This window comes from Phoenix dactylifera, unplaced genomic scaffold (genome assembly GCF_009389715.1).
Source record: "Phoenix dactylifera cultivar Barhee BC4 unplaced genomic scaffold, palm_55x_up_171113_PBpolish2nd_filt_p 000776F, whole genome shotgun sequence".
NCBI classification, from domain to species: domain Eukaryota; kingdom Viridiplantae; phylum Streptophyta; class Magnoliopsida; order Arecales; family Arecaceae; genus Phoenix; species Phoenix dactylifera.
This window is the reverse complement of record NW_024068147.1, coordinates 102542-119909: the sequence shown is the minus strand read 5'-3', so window position 1 is coordinate 119909 and position 17368 is coordinate 102542. Positions and strand designations below refer to the sequence as shown.

Below are 17368 nucleotides of genomic sequence, written 5' to 3'. Positions count from 1 at the left end.
CCTTCCCAGCCCGGTTCTAGCCAAACACCGACTAGGACGTTCCCGGTGCCTGCTCAAAGTACATCAACTGATAAAGGAAAAGGCATATTAGGGTCCAACCCGCCCTTAAGAAACCAAACCCAGTGTTTCAGGTGCCAGAAGTTTGGCCATATTGCGTCCCAATGTAATGCCAAGACCTATTTGATGACTGAACTGGAAGCAGGAACCCAGGATACTGAATGTGTCGAAGAAGTCTATGAACCAAACATCGAGAATTTTGTAGATGACTTTGGAGACGACAAGACCGGATTAGAATTTGTTCAGACTGAACACCAAAATGAGCCCACTGATAGGAATGACCAAAACCATAGGCTCCACGTGGTGAGGTGCACACTAGCCCAAACAAAGACCGAACAAGACTGGCGAAGAACCTCCCTATTTTATACACTTATTAAGATCAATGGTAAAACATGCAAAATCTTATTTGATAGCGGGAGTTGCATCAATGCCATTGCGTCTGGAGTTGTTTCTCGCCTTGGCCTAAAATCTACCCCTCATCCTAATCCATATAAAGTAGCCTGGGTAGATAAGACGTCCATTTCGGTTTCAGAAAGATGCCTTGTCCCGATTCAATTCCTATCTTATAAAGACGAGATTTGGTGTGACTGCCTTCCGATGGACGTAGGTCAAGTCATCTTAGGAAGACCTTGGTTATACGATAGGAACGTCACACTTCATGGTCGGTCAAATTCGTGTAGTTTTATGTTCCAGGGTCGGAAAATTATATTGAATTCATTGCCTCCTAGAGAGCCTGTACCTGAGAAGAAGGGCGCTACACCACAAAAGGAAGAGTCACTCCACATCATTACTTCGAAAGAGGTAATGAAAGATATCGAAAGCCATTCACCTGTGTTCGCCCTTGTGGCTAGAGTTATTAATGTGGAGTCAAATGTCGAACACCCGGCCGCCGTAGTTCCTCTGTTGGAGGAGTTTCACTCTGTCTTTCCAACTGATCTTCCAGAGGCACTTCCTCCAATGCGTGATATCCAGCACGTAATTGATCTCATTCCTGGAGCGTCACTGCCAAATCTTCCCCACCATAGACTCAATCCAAACGAGCACACTGAACTGAAACGCCAAGTTGACGAACTCGTCACTCGAGGGTATATTCGTGAGAGTTTGAGTCCCTGTGCTGTACCTGCACTCCTCACTCCCAAGAAAGATGGCTCTTGGAGGATGTGCGTCGATAGCCGTGCTATCAATAAAATCACGGTAAAGTATCGTTTTCCCATTTCTAGGCTGGACGACCTTTTAGACTACATGTCTGGTGCTACAGTTTTTTCCAAGATTGACCTAAAGAGTGGGTACCACCAGATTCGGATTCGTCCTGGGGATGAATGGAAAACAGCATTCAAAACCAAAGATGGACTCTACGAATGGTTAGTAATGTCTTTCGGATTAACAAATGCTCCAAGTACTTTTATGAGGGTGATGACACAGATTTTTCGACCTTTCTTGAACAAATTTGTCGTTGTATACTTTGATGACATCCTCATTTATAGTCAAACTCAAGAGCTCCATCTTTCACACCTAAGGCAGGTTTGTGAAGTCCTGCAGAGAGAAAGCTTCTTTGTAAACCCTAAGAAGTGTGCCTTCCTGACTGATCACGTCACTTTCTTAGGGTTCATAGTATCTTCCAAGGGTGTCTCTGCTGATCCAGAAAAAGTAAGCGCGATAGTCGATTGGCCTGAGCCCAAGACCTTAGCCGAAGTACGCAGTTTTCATGGTCTGGCTACTTTCTATCGTCGCTTCATTAGGAATTTTAGTTCGATAATGTCTCCCATCACAGATTGCATGAAGAAAGGAGACTTTATCTGGACTAAGTCGGCATCCCAAGCATTTAAAGATATTAAGCATAGGATGACCGAAGCACCTGTCTTGCGCCTCCCTGATTTCACTAAGGTATTCGAGGTCGCATGTGATGCCTCTGGAGTTGGCATAGGTGGTGTGTTAAGCCAAGACGGTCACCCTGTCGCGTTCTTTAGTGAAAAGTTAAGTGACGGCAGGTTGCGTTATTCCACCTATGATAAGGAATTCTATGCGGTAGTGCAAACTTTGCGACATTGGCGACACTATTTGCTACCGCAAGAATTTGTCCTGTATTCAGACCATGAGGCTTTAAAGTATCTCAATTCTCAAAAGAAATTAAACTTTCGACATGGCCGATGGATTGAGTTTCTACAAGCCTATACTTTTGTGCTGAAACATAAAGCTGGAGTGGAGAATAAGGCTGCTGATGCGCTCAGTCGACGGATCTTCCTCCTATCCATGATGAGCACTGAAGTAATTGGTTTTGAAAGGATCAGAGAACAATATACCACCTGTCCCGATTTTAGTAATGTATACCTGACCTTACGAGATGGAGTAGAGAGAGAGCACGATGATTTCTTTTTACACGATGATTATCTCTTTCGCTCCGACCGATTGTGTATTCCTCGAACTTCTTTGAGAGATTTTCTAGTATGGGAAGTACACGCTGGAGGACTGTCCGGGCATTTCGGGAGAGACAAAACCATTGAGATGGTGGAAAGACGTTTCTTCTGGCCGAGTCTCAAGAGAGACGTGGCCAAGATCGTCGCTCAGTGCCGCACATGTCAATTAGCCAAACAACGTAAACAGAACACTGGGCTTTACACTCCACTACCAGTTCCTGATTGTCCGTGGCAAGATGTTAGCATGGATTTTGTGTTAGGGCTTCCACGTACCTCGACCAAACATGATTCCATTTTTGTAGTAGTGGACCGGTTCTCTAAAATGGCTCATTTTCTACCATGTTCTAAGACTTCTGATGCTTCTAGGATTGCGAAACTCTATTTTGACGAAGTCGTTAGACTCCATGGTCTCCCTAAATCTATTGTGTCCGATAGGGATGTTAAATTTATGAGCTATTTTTGGAAAACTCTTTGGCACATGATGGGTACCAAATTAAAATTTTCCTCTGCCTATCATCCCCAAACTGATGGCCAGACCGAAGTTGTCAACCGAAGTCTAGGGAGTCTTCTCAGATGTCTGGTAGGTGAGCATACTAGGACTTGGGATCTCGTGTTACCAACTGCTGAGTTTGCATATAATAGTTCGGTCAATAGGACCATAGGCATGAGTCCTTTTGAAGTGGTGAATGGTTATAAACCTAGGCAACCCATAGACTTGATCCCCATGTCTCATCAACATAGAGTCTCTGAGTCTGCACAATCATTTGCTTCACACCTGCATTCATTGCATCAGGAGATCAGCAAACTTATTCACTCTAATAACTTAAAATATAAATCCTTTGCTGATTTGCACCGCCGTTATAAAGAATTAAATGTAGGTGATTCAGTCATGGTAAGAATTAGACCTGAACGACTTCCTTCGGGGACGTTCAAAAAGTTGCAATCTCGTAGTGCGGGACCATTCAAAGTCCTAAAGAAAATCAGTTCGAATGCGTATGTTGTAGATCTTCCTGAAGACTATGGGATTAGTGCGACATTTAATATTGAAGATTTAGTCCCATACAAGAAATCAACATTCATTCCTTCTGACCCTTTTGTGGATACATCCACTGTTGTTGATCACCCTGCTCTAGCACCTGCTAGTGAGCCTCCACTTCCACAGTTTCATGCACGCAGAGAACATATAGAACATATATTAGATGAGCAGGTTATATCTACCAGGAGAGGAAGCTACCAACGTTACCTTGTTCGATGGAAAGGTCGACCCGAATCAGATGTGTCGTGGATTTCGCGAGCTGAGTTGCAGCGCCTTGACCCGGATCTTCTGGAGCAGTACGACAGCCGCCCCGATTTACACTCGACGGGGTCGAGTTTTTCTCACCCGGGAGGAGTTGATGGGGACATCAGCTAGGTCCCATTTTATTTACATATTTGCTTATTGTTATTTCTGGGTTTATTTGTGTTTAGGGATTTATTTGTGGTTTATTTTATTCTGGGCTTATTTTCATTTTAGGGCTTATTTGTGGGGAATTATTTTATGTAAGGGGTTTATTTTAATTGTTCTTATGGGGCCCTATTTAAAGGGAACTTGTAAGCTGATTAGGGTTTTAATGCAGAATTAAAGAATTTCTTTCCCCACGTTTCCCTCTTCTTCTCTTTTCCTTCCTTCTCCTTCTCCTCTTCTTCTTCCTCCTTCTCCTCTCCTCTTCTCCTGCTTTCATTTTAAAATTGGTCCGGCATCACAGGATTTATAATTAGTGTACAAACTGATGTATACATAGTATAGCTTCTCTTGGCATCATTGAGCTTGATACAGACATAGGTGATGGGCTCCTCTTGGATGTCGACATCCCTTAAACAAGTGAGAGGCTCCATAAATGAGACACATATTGATCCCGAGGGAGAAGAAGACTGAGAAATGGTGGACTTCTGTGAGGATTTCACGATAGACAACGTATTTTGAAATTAACCAGTTATCATACATATATCTTGATTGAAATCTGAAATAATGTTGAATTTGATTTATCTAGATTGAGCCATAAATAACTTGAATATTAATTGTGCCAAGTAAAGAAAAAGACGGAAGTCAATGAAAAACCATACTTATAATCAGAAGAAAACACAAACAGCATGAAAGCATCATTTGCTTTGCTTTCCTGTAACACCAATCTACTTTCAGGGTTAAGACCCTCAAATACTTATAAACCAGGCAGGATTCCTCGTTACCATATAAAAAAAGCCCATTACCCGGTTAACAAACTCTTTTCATCTTTACTTGGTTACTAAAAAGCTCAAGGAGAGGCTATGGGAAATGACCCTTTCCTGAAAGGCAAATCCCCGTATAGAAGCCAAGCAGCAGGATGATCCTCATTACAGGCAATGAGAGAGAGCCTTTATATGGACTAGAGAATCCCATAGGATGAATTATGGTTTTTCTCATACAAATGAACATTAATAAACCTTTCACGACCTCACCTGCACATGATTCAGTTCTCCCATTCAAGCCGTTCTTCCTTGCACAACGCTAATTCATGGAGGGCAGCGTGCGCAGGGATACATGATTAAACCATCTATTTTACCCATCCAACCAATGTCTTTCCCTCATTCATTAGTAGCGAAAAAAATAGACACTAGAAAGTTGAGCGGCATTTCCATTTTGCTGTTTTTGTCTAAAACAATTTCTTTTTCCCATCTACTCAAATAACTCTGTAATTTTAATGGAAAACGAAAGATTTCAGTAGCAAGAAGAGTAGCAAAATTCATGCAAGATCAGTGAAGAGATGGAACCCCACATATGTCTGAGGCATTACTGATGGAAACACTTGCATTCGCCGTCCGATAAACAGCAGCTGCCCGCACTTTAATTTTCCACAGATGGCCAGCATGCAATCGGAATGCTGGGACAACGGTGGGATGATTTTGTCCCGACACTTGGGATGGTACCTGTGGGACGTCCCACCAGGACTTGAATCCATAAGATAACCTCCTGTCTTCACTTATCCAGCTATGTAACCATGCAATGATAATCACATGAACAAAAATACGTAACTCCAGTATGAATTAAAAGAAGAACAGTTTGCATGAAACATGCCAGCTCCAAAGACTACTGATTGGCCTAATGTTAAATATAAAATTTCTGTAATCGCATCACAAAATCCTCGATATTTACTTCAGATTTGGGGCATGGCTGCTTCCAATAGTCAGGCTTTCGGTAAATTCTCCAAGACACAATCAACCTAACATACATTCTTGACCAACAGCAAGACCTTTTCATGAAAAATAGCCATGATACAACTACTCTACCAGGTGGTCTGCTGCATGCTAGTAGATGAAGCTAACCTAGTTTCGCGTTCTTGGCAGAAGAAGTCATGTTCAGTAAGCTGACAGCAAAACACACCTCCAAAAGCTGCATCGCTAGTAGTTTGACATGAGCTGATACATCAGACTCTGCAGAAGAAGATATCTGCATGGGTATTCTGCTCATTGACGACCACCTTGCGACTCATGTTCCACTTCCTCTGCATCCTCAAATCGCTGATCATTGATTTGGAGCTGCAATGAAGTAAATGTGTAACAAATTAGCTGCACTTGAAATTAGTAAAGCACATCTTGCATCTATAAGAGGCCATCCTCATTTCTAAGACAAAATCTTTGATGCCTGAAAAGAGCCTCTCAGAAAATAACACATTTCTCATGATTAAAATCCTAATTGCTAACTTAACATCTTAGGCTTAGAGGACCTCTATGTTACTCAACATGAAGTAGACAACCATTGCACTCAACCTCAGAAGAGGAAAACAAAATGAGGAAAAATAATTACAAATTTAAATAGCAGCAAGCTGTTAATATAATATGTTACATGTCAAAAATTTCATAACCAGCATCATAATGATGCAAATCATTACGATGACAGAGAATACTAATTGATTGTGAATGGAGAAGCAAGAAGACAGAATTTGCAGATGAATAACTAATAGTCACCAAAACTACAAAGAGGTTCACTTAACTCCCAAGCAGACATTTCAAATTTCACAATTACATGATGGAGAGAAGTCATCAATCAGATCATTTTAGATTAGATGCTCTATACAGAATTGGGATGACATAAATCATGCCAAGGCTCGCCTGATGACATCAACCAAATTACCTCAACTTAAAAATCGACTTGCACGAGGTATACAGTTATCATATTTAAGAATATTCTCTATCAGATTTCAATAATCTCTATACTAGAGAGCTCAACTTAATCAACTATAGTCAATATAGTCTAGTCTCTGCTACAGGCTACTCGACATTTGTTATGGATGCCTTTTGGTCTCACCATATGGTTCAGATATTTAAAACATAATCAGATGTCCTTGTTCTATCTAGAAAAATATCTATTTGATTAAGCAAGATCCATGTGAATGTCGGATCTCCGGACGCATTAATAGCTTTAGTGTTGTAGAAGGCTGCTGCAATTTGTGGGCAGTCAAGGGACTCCATGGTGCATATACAGCATACGAGCTGCATATGCAGGTGCACATATGGTTTTTTATGTTTAACTATTTAAGAATAAATATAATGCATTAAATAAAATAATAGATATTAATGTTTTTTCTTTTGGATGTATAATAGCAATATTAATAGGCGAACCACACATCAATTGATGCTTATTACTTGATATCTAATACCTAATAGCAATAGTTATGATGCAATCAATATTCGTCAATGTAACTCTATCAGCCCTTACAGTAACACACATCAAATCCAACCAGTAGCTTGAACCTGCTTCATCCTGGGCCATGCATGTGCCTCAAGAATGCTAAGTGAGCTCGCATATATAGCGCTATAGTATTAAGGCCCCATTTGGCATGGTTGTTTGAGGGCCAAAAAGTACTTATTGGGGGCCAAAAAAAAATTTAAATGATTTTGAGGTGTTAGGTAAAAATATTCAAATAGTTTTCAAGGTCTTCCAAAAGCTGAAAAAGGTTTATTAGTAAAAAGCTCCAATTTGGAGCTTTTGGACAAAAGCTCTACTTGAGATGCATCAGAAAACTTTTTTTTTGGAGAGGCTAGGTTTGAAATTTTGAATCCTAACAATAATTTTTTTAAAAATAATAATTTAAATTAATTTTTACTGCCATAATTATTTAAGTTGGTATCCTTTATTGTGATAATCATGCAACTAAGCATTGAGTCTCAACTTCATGATGATGATAAGGAACTACTCCCTCCTTAATTGTAGAGACTAAAGAACCACAAAGAGTATGAAATAAAGTCAAACATGAAATAGCAATAAGAAGGATGTTTTGTGTGATCATATTGCCTCTTCTTATAAGATGTTGACTTGTTTTAATTTAGGATATTGTGCTTGTAACATGGATATTGAGAAATATTGACGGACATATATATTGTAACCATGATTGTGGATATATGAACATTTTTACTAGCATTTTGTATCTCGGTGAACAAAGTCAAACATTTAAATTGCTAGTTTGATATTCTTTGTTGCTTGATGCTCATCCAATTAAAAAATAGTAATATTATTCATTTTTTCTTTAGATTAAAATATAAAAAATTATAAATTAACATCTTACAATAACATTTTTTGATAGTATAACATAATAACAATATAATATAATATAATAATATTATATTTTATTATACTATAATAATATTATATTGTTATCATGATTACTCTATAATATATTATCACAATAATACAATAAAATTATAAAAATAGTATTACATATTTAAAATGAATATAAAAATATAATTTATTATATTTAAAAAATCAAAATAAACAATTTTTAGATTAAAAATATTTTATAATAATAGTTTTTGATTGCACAAATAGTTGGATAACTGAAAGCACTACGTAATGTCCTATTTTCTTATTTTCTAATATTAAGAGTGCTTTCTCAGTTTGGTTACAAAATATATGTTAAAGTTTCACAGTACTTCAAAAATATAATTACTAAATAGCAAACAGTTTTTTATTAAAAGCTCTACTAGTAAAAGCTGCATTGCCCAAAGGTCAAAGCTCTATGCAAAAAAGCTCTACTACCTACAGCAATATCAAATAGGGCTTTGGTGAGCCACACATGTAGCTGCACAATGCTTATTACACCACCTTTTGGGTCTCCATATGGTATGACTACATGTAGCAACCATAAATAGGCAATATCATGCAATCAAGAGACTGCATATGCATGTGGGCACACAATTGGCCACCGCATTTTAAAACAATGAATGACTTAAAACCACAAATGGTCAAAAATAAGCAATTTCTTAAGAGTAGTGAAGGCAAACTTAGTTGTGGAGTAACAAAGCCAAAATAGAGTTTCGTGCATATTTCAAAGCTTCGGTGCTTAGAAAGAACTTTTATAACAGCCAGAGAAGGAAATATGGATAGCAGTCTAAATGAAACTTCTTGAGGGACCTATGGCTTTCAAATTTTCCTTTAAGTGCATTGTCTCCAGATGTGTGGTGCAAGAGACCAATGAAGCCACTAGCATGAAGAAACTTCAGACAGGACTATGGTAAAGAGCATACCATGGTCATTTAATTCATCATCAACTTATAAAAGCGAAAAATCCAATTCCCTGTTGGAATGCCTAGCCAAATGATTTGCAGTGGGTAAACAGAGTCTAGACACATGACTCATGCAAGTGCGCAAGATGCATGGCAAAACTAGGCAAAACTACGGGGCCTGAAGGCTCCTCTAAAGACTGGAACTTGCTAGAATTCTCAAACTAGATAGAAAAAGTAGCACATCATTTTGCAATCATGGTCTAAACATAAAGAACTTTGAGCATTGTAACTATGGCTTAAGATGTGGAAAAGGATAGAATATAACTAGGGCATCTAAGTCTGATCACCACCATGAGCACCCCTCAATTCTCAAGGAGTCTTACCAAAATTCAAAACCATGTGGTGCCACGGAGATTCTATTGACCCAAAATATGGATGTTGCGCAAAGTTTGTTAGCAACAAAGTGATCAAGGGCTTGAATAATGTGACAAATTTACTAATATGATGATCTAAGCCCTGATTCAACTGCTAGGAAGTGTCAACCAAACCCTTTTTGAGAGAAAGATTAGGGAAATGCCCAATCACTTTCATTCAGTAAATTAAAACAAACATCAACAGGATGTATTGGAGTATTAAAGTTGTCAAATGGTCACTTGTACCTTAGATTCTAAGTTATTTGGCTGCTAAGTTTCTCTTGAGTTCTTTGGTTACTTAGGCCCCAAGTCACAGTGGGTTCTATACATATATTGTATGGGATAGTGATAGGATACTTTTAAGTTGTATGAGTTTGTATTATTAAGAAAGTAATCTCACCATCACACCCCCCCCCCCCGGGGCCAAACCTTTCCATCTTCCTTTCTCTACCCCTCTCTCTAGTACATTCTATCCCCATCTCCCAAATCATCTCTCAAGTCCTTTAGTTTCTCTTGTATTTCCCTATCTTACCCTCTTTCTAAATCTGTGAATATAGATAACTTGCCTCTTTTCTCTATAGTTCTCCATTAATCTCCAAAGGAGATAAACAGCTTTCATAGTTGACTTTCCTGACCTAAAATTACATTTGTCCTCTGACACTGTCTCACACCTCAATCTGTGCTCTATCTCTCTCCCAAAGTTTCATAGTATGGCTCATGAGTTTAATACCGTGATAGCTAGAACAATTTTAAATATAATCTCTATTCTTATAAATCGATACTATTATGTTGTTGCTCTATTCATCAAGTATCTTTTTTGTCTTTAAAATCTTACTGAATAAATTAGTTAACCAAGTTATTCCATCATATGAACACTTCCTAACCTCAATAGAGATTACATCAGATCCAACCATTTTTCCTATGTTTATCTTTTTTCATAGCCTCCTTTATCTTAGGTACTCTAATTCTATGTATATACTTAACATTTCTACTCTCAATGGAACTAGTAAGGCATCCTAAAACATCTACATAACTTCCATTGAATAACTTATTAAATTAACTTCTCCATCTTTCTTTGATCTCGTCCTCCTTATCCAAAACTTTTTTGATCTTCATTTAATGTATTTAACCTGGAACAAGAATTGACATAACACGGGCATAACATGGCACAACTCACAACAATGAGAAAACCTAATATTCTATCTACCAAATCAAGAGTTAACATAAACTATGAGTCTAGGATTTAATCAACCATGAGGTGAATTATATATACCATAAACTTTATATGCATAATTTATATATCATAGATCAGCTCAGTTCAGGTTAGATCATGTTACCAAAACCTCTTGACATGGAACTAAACCAATTCAATTGGATTTTTCAAAACACGAACCAAAAGCTGAACCAATATATGCTAAAACCTGAACCAAACAGACCCAATGAGGTCAGTTTGGTTCGGTCCTCAAGTCGACCCTATATGCACCCCTGGTCCTAAAGGCTATCATGTATATTTTCCCCTACTTTTTTTCGGAAAAGCAAAAAAAAAAAATATTTGCATTCAGTTTTATATTTAAGGGGAAAAAAACAATCAGCATGTTTCATGATTTCAAGTTTACACATTGTGGAGTAATAATCAACAATATACATACCTCAAGGACCTGACGAGCCAGGTCATGATTACCATTTGCATAACCAATGGGGTTGACAAGATTTTCTGAAGGTTGCCACTCAGAATCACTTCCTGCATGTGAAAAGGAGTAGCTTAGAAATCAATTAGTTCTAATGACATGAGAACAAGGATGCATATGAAATCACTATTATATTCCACAGCAAGTACCATCATCAGCCATCCCTTCATCACCAAAAAACCAGCTATTTTCTTCCTCTCCCTCTGAAAGAATCACCAAGCATAAATTTATATCTGCGTTAAGAATGAATTCATTATCTAAAAATACATAAACTAGGAACTGTTGCTGACCTTCACGAGGCTCAGGGTTCAGTTCAGCGCATTGACAGAAAATGTCAAAGAGAGTATCCACTATCAAGCTTAGTCAAGGATCCAAATAAATAGGCAGATGCATAAAGTGTAGATAAAGTATATTAGCTCTAAGCCTACTAAAGGTACTCAAAAGCCAAAGCAAATAATACGTGCAAACCTTGGAAACCCATTGAACTTCAGATCAAAATTATCATACCCAGAGATAAGCTAAAATATGGGGATGCTAAATGAATAAATTGCATACAGTCAAAAAACTAAATTGCATGAAGCAGCAGGTAATGTAACACAAAATAAAGTAACCCCAGTTAGACTTGAGCTCAGAATAACTCAAATAAATTGCCATAACTGCCCTCAAATTATAACACAACCTACAATCATTCTGGCCTTCAGTTGGGTCCAGTTGCACGATATGAGCTGCCACTGAAGCTTCATTTAAAAAGATTCTGTATTTAACAAGTACAGAAGAAAACATGAACTCACAAATAAGTTTGCAGATGGCTCAATTTCTTTTACCCAACCACACCCTTGATGGTGGGTGTAGTACTTTAGACTATTTTTGCTTATATAAGACATCTTGATTACCTCAATAGTTCCAAACCAAATCCCATAGCACCTGAGCAAGGTTAAGCTCTTCATTGGATAAATCCCAAACCAAAGTAATTATAACAATTTCCAGTCAATCATTAATAGCAGAACTTTCTCCTAGTCAGCAGTTACTCTGTTTCAAAGAATATAAAAGAACCTTTTTTACTACTTTATTCCCTAGGCTTTGGATCATCCATCACAAATGCAATTTGCTGGTTGCAAAGTATGATTAAAGAGAGTTTGAAAACTAAATATATGAGGGATTTCTAAAAACAAACATAACATGCTTTTCATGAGCACTTGCCAAAATTCTATTGGACAGTGAAAAATCCTTGATCAATGTAATTTCCTTATCAACAGGTCACCTGATGTGTGTGATGTTCGGATAATTTAGATACATTATCCTAAATGACAAAAAACACAAAAATATGCATGTGTTGTTATATCTTTATCTTTTTTTATTTCCCGAAGATTTATTATAGACACTAGGACGGATTGGAAAATACAGTAACTATACCACACTGGATGGTGTATAGACTGGTTATCGTCCAACTGTCTGGCGAAAACATATGCATGCACAAGACCTTGTAGTTCCTAGATGTCAGTGCGCAATCCATAAAAACATTCTAAACAAACAAGAAGCATAAATGAGCTCATGAATATGCACTCAGTGATAGGCCATCTTTGCAACTTATGACCAATGAAAATTTATGCGAGAATATAGCACAGTGAGACATTGAAGCACAGATTTGGGCATGCCTAGCATATATTTAAAATACATCATGAACTCAACAAAGAAGAAGAGAATGAATATGACTTATCATAACAAGATATGTCAGATTAAAATTTCAGCGGCAAGACATTAAATAAAAGGATACACTGACTAGGATCTGATGGCACAAGCCTCATTTCAGTGACTTTTGACAGCTCTAAATACTGACCACATTCAGAATCTGAGCCTTCAGACTCCTCATCCTCAGCAGCTTCAGATTCAATCTTAAATGTGAAAGAATTTCATGGCATTAAATCACAGCATAAAAACAGAAAACATGTCCAAATAACAAAGAAGACTCTATACTCAATTTACATAGCAGTATCTTAAAAATTTTTCCCCTTTGAATCTCTTAAAGACTTTAGTATCTTCAAAATTCACCATAGTTGAAGAAGTGACCATTTGACATTAAATTACATGAGAGACTTATGGTTCATCAAAGGAAAAATGAAGTTTTTCATTAGAAACATCTCTAGTGTTATACTGTAAACACCTTGGCATCCTATTCATATGGCCACCAGCATAGTTTGCATCTCCACTCTTTAACACCTCCAATAGCTACTTAACAAAACAATTCAGTTCACATCTTGTTCTTAGAGGCAAGAGCCGCAATCAAAGTGCAACATAAAAGTTGGATTGCACTTATCAAAATAACATCCTTTGCATCCTCTTAAAGCAGATGAAATGAACAAAAAAAAAAAGAGTAGTCCATGTTGTGAACTTCAGACCTTGAGGCATGAATAATAACAGATGGACAATTCATTCAAACTTCCAATTTTATTAAACCAACTCACAGTGAATAGAAGTATAGTAACTGAGAGAAGCGAAGCCTTAACAGTGAATGCATTGAGGTCATCACTAATATATCATGCTGACATCAGAGGCTTCGAGCTTAGAAAAAGTTCAGGACTCCTAATGTGAGGCTTTCAATGGCAACAGATATATCAATCTTTTAAAAATTATCAGTTCACCTAAAAAGCCAAGGTTCAAGTGTCATAAGAACATGCAACCCAACAACACCAGAAAGAGTACAGTTTCACACCTAGAAAATCTAATGTCCAGTTGACTATACAATATTTACGTACATATGAAAATTAGGAAATTAATATAACAGAGAAAAATCCCAAAATAAAAATAAAAAAACTTGTGAGTGATTAGTTTACTTGATTGTAACTGGATTTTCATTTCCTTCTATTAAGTATCTTTATCCAATATAGGTTTTCTCCTCTTCAAAGCAAAAGGCGTCAACTTCCAAGTTTTGAACCGTTGGTTTAGGCATAGGCAAATCAAATATGCTGGATGAATGTCAAAAATCAATAAACAAACAAACAAATAAATTTTTGAACCCCATCCCTTCCCCTATCGATGCCTCATGCCCTTTCTCTCTTCTTTTCCAACATGTCCTCTTCACTGCATATTGCAACCCACTACTCTCCTTCTCCATCGACACTCTACCAAGTGTCAAGATGGCCAGAGAATCCCTAGTACAGAGCCCTAATTGCCTAGATGATGCCTAAGCAAGCACCTAGGCACCAGGGTAAACCAAGGATCAAGGCCAAAGCAAACGATGGGGTGATCAAAGTTGGCCGGAGGTGCAAGAGCACAGAACAACAGACAAAGGTGGTTTGAACTTAAAGAGTGATAGGGAGCATCACGAGGCACAGAGCACATGCAAGGGGTGAGAGTTGTCTCACATGGAACAGATAGTCGCATGGACATCTTTTACTTGATAGATAAATCTAATAATATTGCCTCATCTAACATGATAAATCCTATGGTGGAAACTTGATAAAAGGGGATGCCTTCTCATATTACGAAGAGAAAGTCCATCCAACTGTTAGCTGATGACATGAAGAGTAATTGTATGCATAGATCTAACACCAATTTGTTGCATGTAAGACTAGGTATATGACATGAATTTTAATATAAATAGAAATTCTACCTTAAATAAAAATGAGATCATGCATAACACTAATTAGATGCCTTAATGCTCGATACCCTTGTAATAACCTCGCATGCCTTTAAACAAATGAAAGAGAAGTCATTATGTTACTAAAACAAGTAAAGCTCCTCCTGTTTATGACCCGGTTCCTCTTCATATTCATTACCATCTTTTTGTCTCCTCATCTTTTTTTAAGCTAATAAAAATCCACTTGCAATAGGAAGAGACATTCATTCAGTCCAAACAAATATATATTGTAGAAAACTAGAAAATGCAATATGATTTTCTTCTTGTGAATTCATCAAACAATTTTATTCATGAGACAAACAGTATTAGGGATACTGAAACAAGCAAGAACTACTACCGGAAGTTTTTTTTTTCAACAGTTCATGACCTGAGCAAACTAAGATGAATGATTGACATCTTCAAGGATCAAGACCCCATTAGATTTTGTAAGTTATAACATAAATAAGGAGTACAAGTAAAAACTTGTAAACATCAAAATTTTTGAATCATAAGATAGGTAATCCAACTAGGAGGAGCTACATAAGCATACTTATAGGGATAGCCAAATAAATAGTTTATAGGAAGTCCAGAAACACAACCTCATGACTAAGGCTCCTCCCTTATACGGATAGCCAAGATATTGAAACCCACTTTACTCTTGTCTCTATCTATTAATTACTTCGCAAAGGCAGGATGCAGATAGTTTTGCTTAATTAATATTGGACATATAATTTAAAAAATCATTCGAGCTGAACTAGAGTCTTGAAAGCTAATAGGAACTTCCCTGATAAGACCATATTCAGAGGTAATCTATGAAATGAATGGAGATTTAATGCATAAACTAATGCATGCCTAATTTGTATAGAAAAAGAAAAGAAAAAAATCAATTAAGCTGAACTACTGGGATGAAGGCATAACAAAATTCACTAACAAGACTTTTCTTGAAGGCAATTTAAGCAAATACCATCAACAACTACTAGCAAAGAGAATGAGTTGTAGAGCTTGGCTAATATCTTGGATAATGGGAAATGCATGACTACAAAGCAAAAATAATCTGATCACTTACATCCTCAGGCAGGAAATCCTCACAGTGAGAAATGAAAAGTGTCATCGGATTAAAAAAAATGACACCCTAGTCTTGAGTTCTCTTTTCTACTATATGTCACTAATTGACAAATGAAATCATAAAAATTTATAAATCATGCTTTCCCACATGGAGAGAATTATTTCAGCACAAAGTCCAGTGATGTCCTCAATCACAGAGATGCCACATGGAATATACAATACTTAACATATTTTTGACCCTTCATCTCGATTATCTGTCTCAGAAAGAAGCTCAAACAGGCACCGAATGACTGAGTCGTTCAGCTTATTGACTTCCATGGCATATTTCACAATCAGAAATCATCCAAGATTCTTCTTTTTCTATTGTAAATGTCTGTGTTTTTAAGCAATGCAACTTTTACCCAGTTTAACATTAGAAAGAAAAGGAAAAAAGAAAAAGGGGGGAAAAACCTAACCCAAAATTAGAATAATATAAGGGACGATACCTGAGTGTAGATACAGGGCAGGGGATACGCCTCCGGGTCCCTCGACACCGCATGGAGGGAAACCGACAAGAAATCCACCGCGTAGCCTTTGGCTCTATCCGCGTCGCTTAGCCACACCACCCTCCTTTAACATCGCATAAGAAGACAAGAAGAAATCAACAAAGCGGTCATCAGAAAAGGGATTCGGAAAGAAGGTGGGCTCTCGAGAGATTAACGGAGTACTTGGTGGAGATGTAGAGGGTTCCGGGGGACTCCGGCAGCCGGCCGCCGAGGACGATGGCCACGCCGGGCTGGACGTGCATCATCTCCTCGCCGGCGTCAGCGTCCAGGCGGGGCTGCCCGCTCCCGTCCCCAACCCGCTCGACGAATTGCTGCAACCCTAGAACCATAGCGACCTCTCCCTCGCTAGCTCTCGCTCGCGCCGCTTCGACTCTACTTTCCCTTTTGTTCTTTGCTAAGGGAAGCGCTAGAACGGCAGTGCCGTATTTGCCCCTACGAGGAAACGGCAACGGCACCGTGGAAGCAAGCAGTCGTCGACCCTCTCGTCCCACCTCTTGACTAGGGTTGCGTGTACCACGCCACCGACGACGGGCCCGCCCGGTTGTCACATGAGCTTCATTTGATGGAGTTTTTGAAGGATCATAAAGTATTTTTTTGACTTTCTAAAAATATTTATTTTAGTTTTTTAAAAAGTTAAAAATAATTTTTTGAAAAAAAGCTTAATTTTAAGCTTTACGAAAAAACTATTTTTTGGCTAAAATATTCATAATAAAATATAATAATTACATACTTTGTCCATTTATAAACCTAAAAATCTACTAGAGTCCTAACAAATAACTCTAGCCATAGATCAGACTCTCTTCCATGCAAGAAAAGATATTCTTATTTCCTATTATTGTATTATACTATAAATGTAATATTATATTACATTATATCATAATACATTAATATGTTATGTTAAATAATTTAATATTATGTTATATTATGAAAAATTAATGTACGCGAATAATTATAATATTTTGTACCTTTATTATTATATTATACTATAAATATAATATTATATTACATTATATCATAATACATTAATATATTATATTAAATAATTTAATATTAT

At 37.4% G+C, this 17368-nt stretch overlaps 1 protein-coding gene across 1 annotated transcript; it reads right to left on the bottom strand.

Annotated features, from left to right (window-relative positions):
• Positions 1–5502: 5502 nt before the first annotated feature.
• Positions 5503–16849, bottom strand: LOC103710559 (chloride conductance regulatory protein ICln). The gene is made up of 7 exons (XM_008796334.4): positions 16477–16849; positions 16255–16378; positions 12863–12980; positions 11379–11438; positions 11238–11291; positions 11050–11141; positions 5503–6023 (listed from the first exon to the last, which is right to left on the bottom strand). Exons 1-7 carry the CDS (start codon positions 16641–16643, stop codon positions 5952–5954), a joined length of 687 nt encoding a protein of 228 aa, XP_008794556.1. The 5' UTR covers positions 16644–16849; the 3' UTR covers positions 5503–5951.
• Between the last annotated feature and the right edge of the window lie 519 nt (positions 16850–17368).

Bases quoted from the DNA above. Each gene is read 5' to 3' on its own strand.
- LOC103710559 (XM_008796334.4), bottom strand. From the start codon at position 16,643: ATGGTTCTAGGGTTGCAGCAATTCGTCGAGCGGGTTGGGGACGGGAGC. The intron at 11,292-11,378 runs GTCAGCAACAGT...TGATTCTTTCAG, and splicing joins GAACCCTGAGCCTCGTGAAG to AGGGAGAGGAAGAAAATAGC. The intron at 11,142-11,237 runs GTACTTGCTGTG...TTTCACATGCAG, and splicing joins TGAAGGGATGGCTGATGATG to GAAGTGATTCTGAGTGGCAA.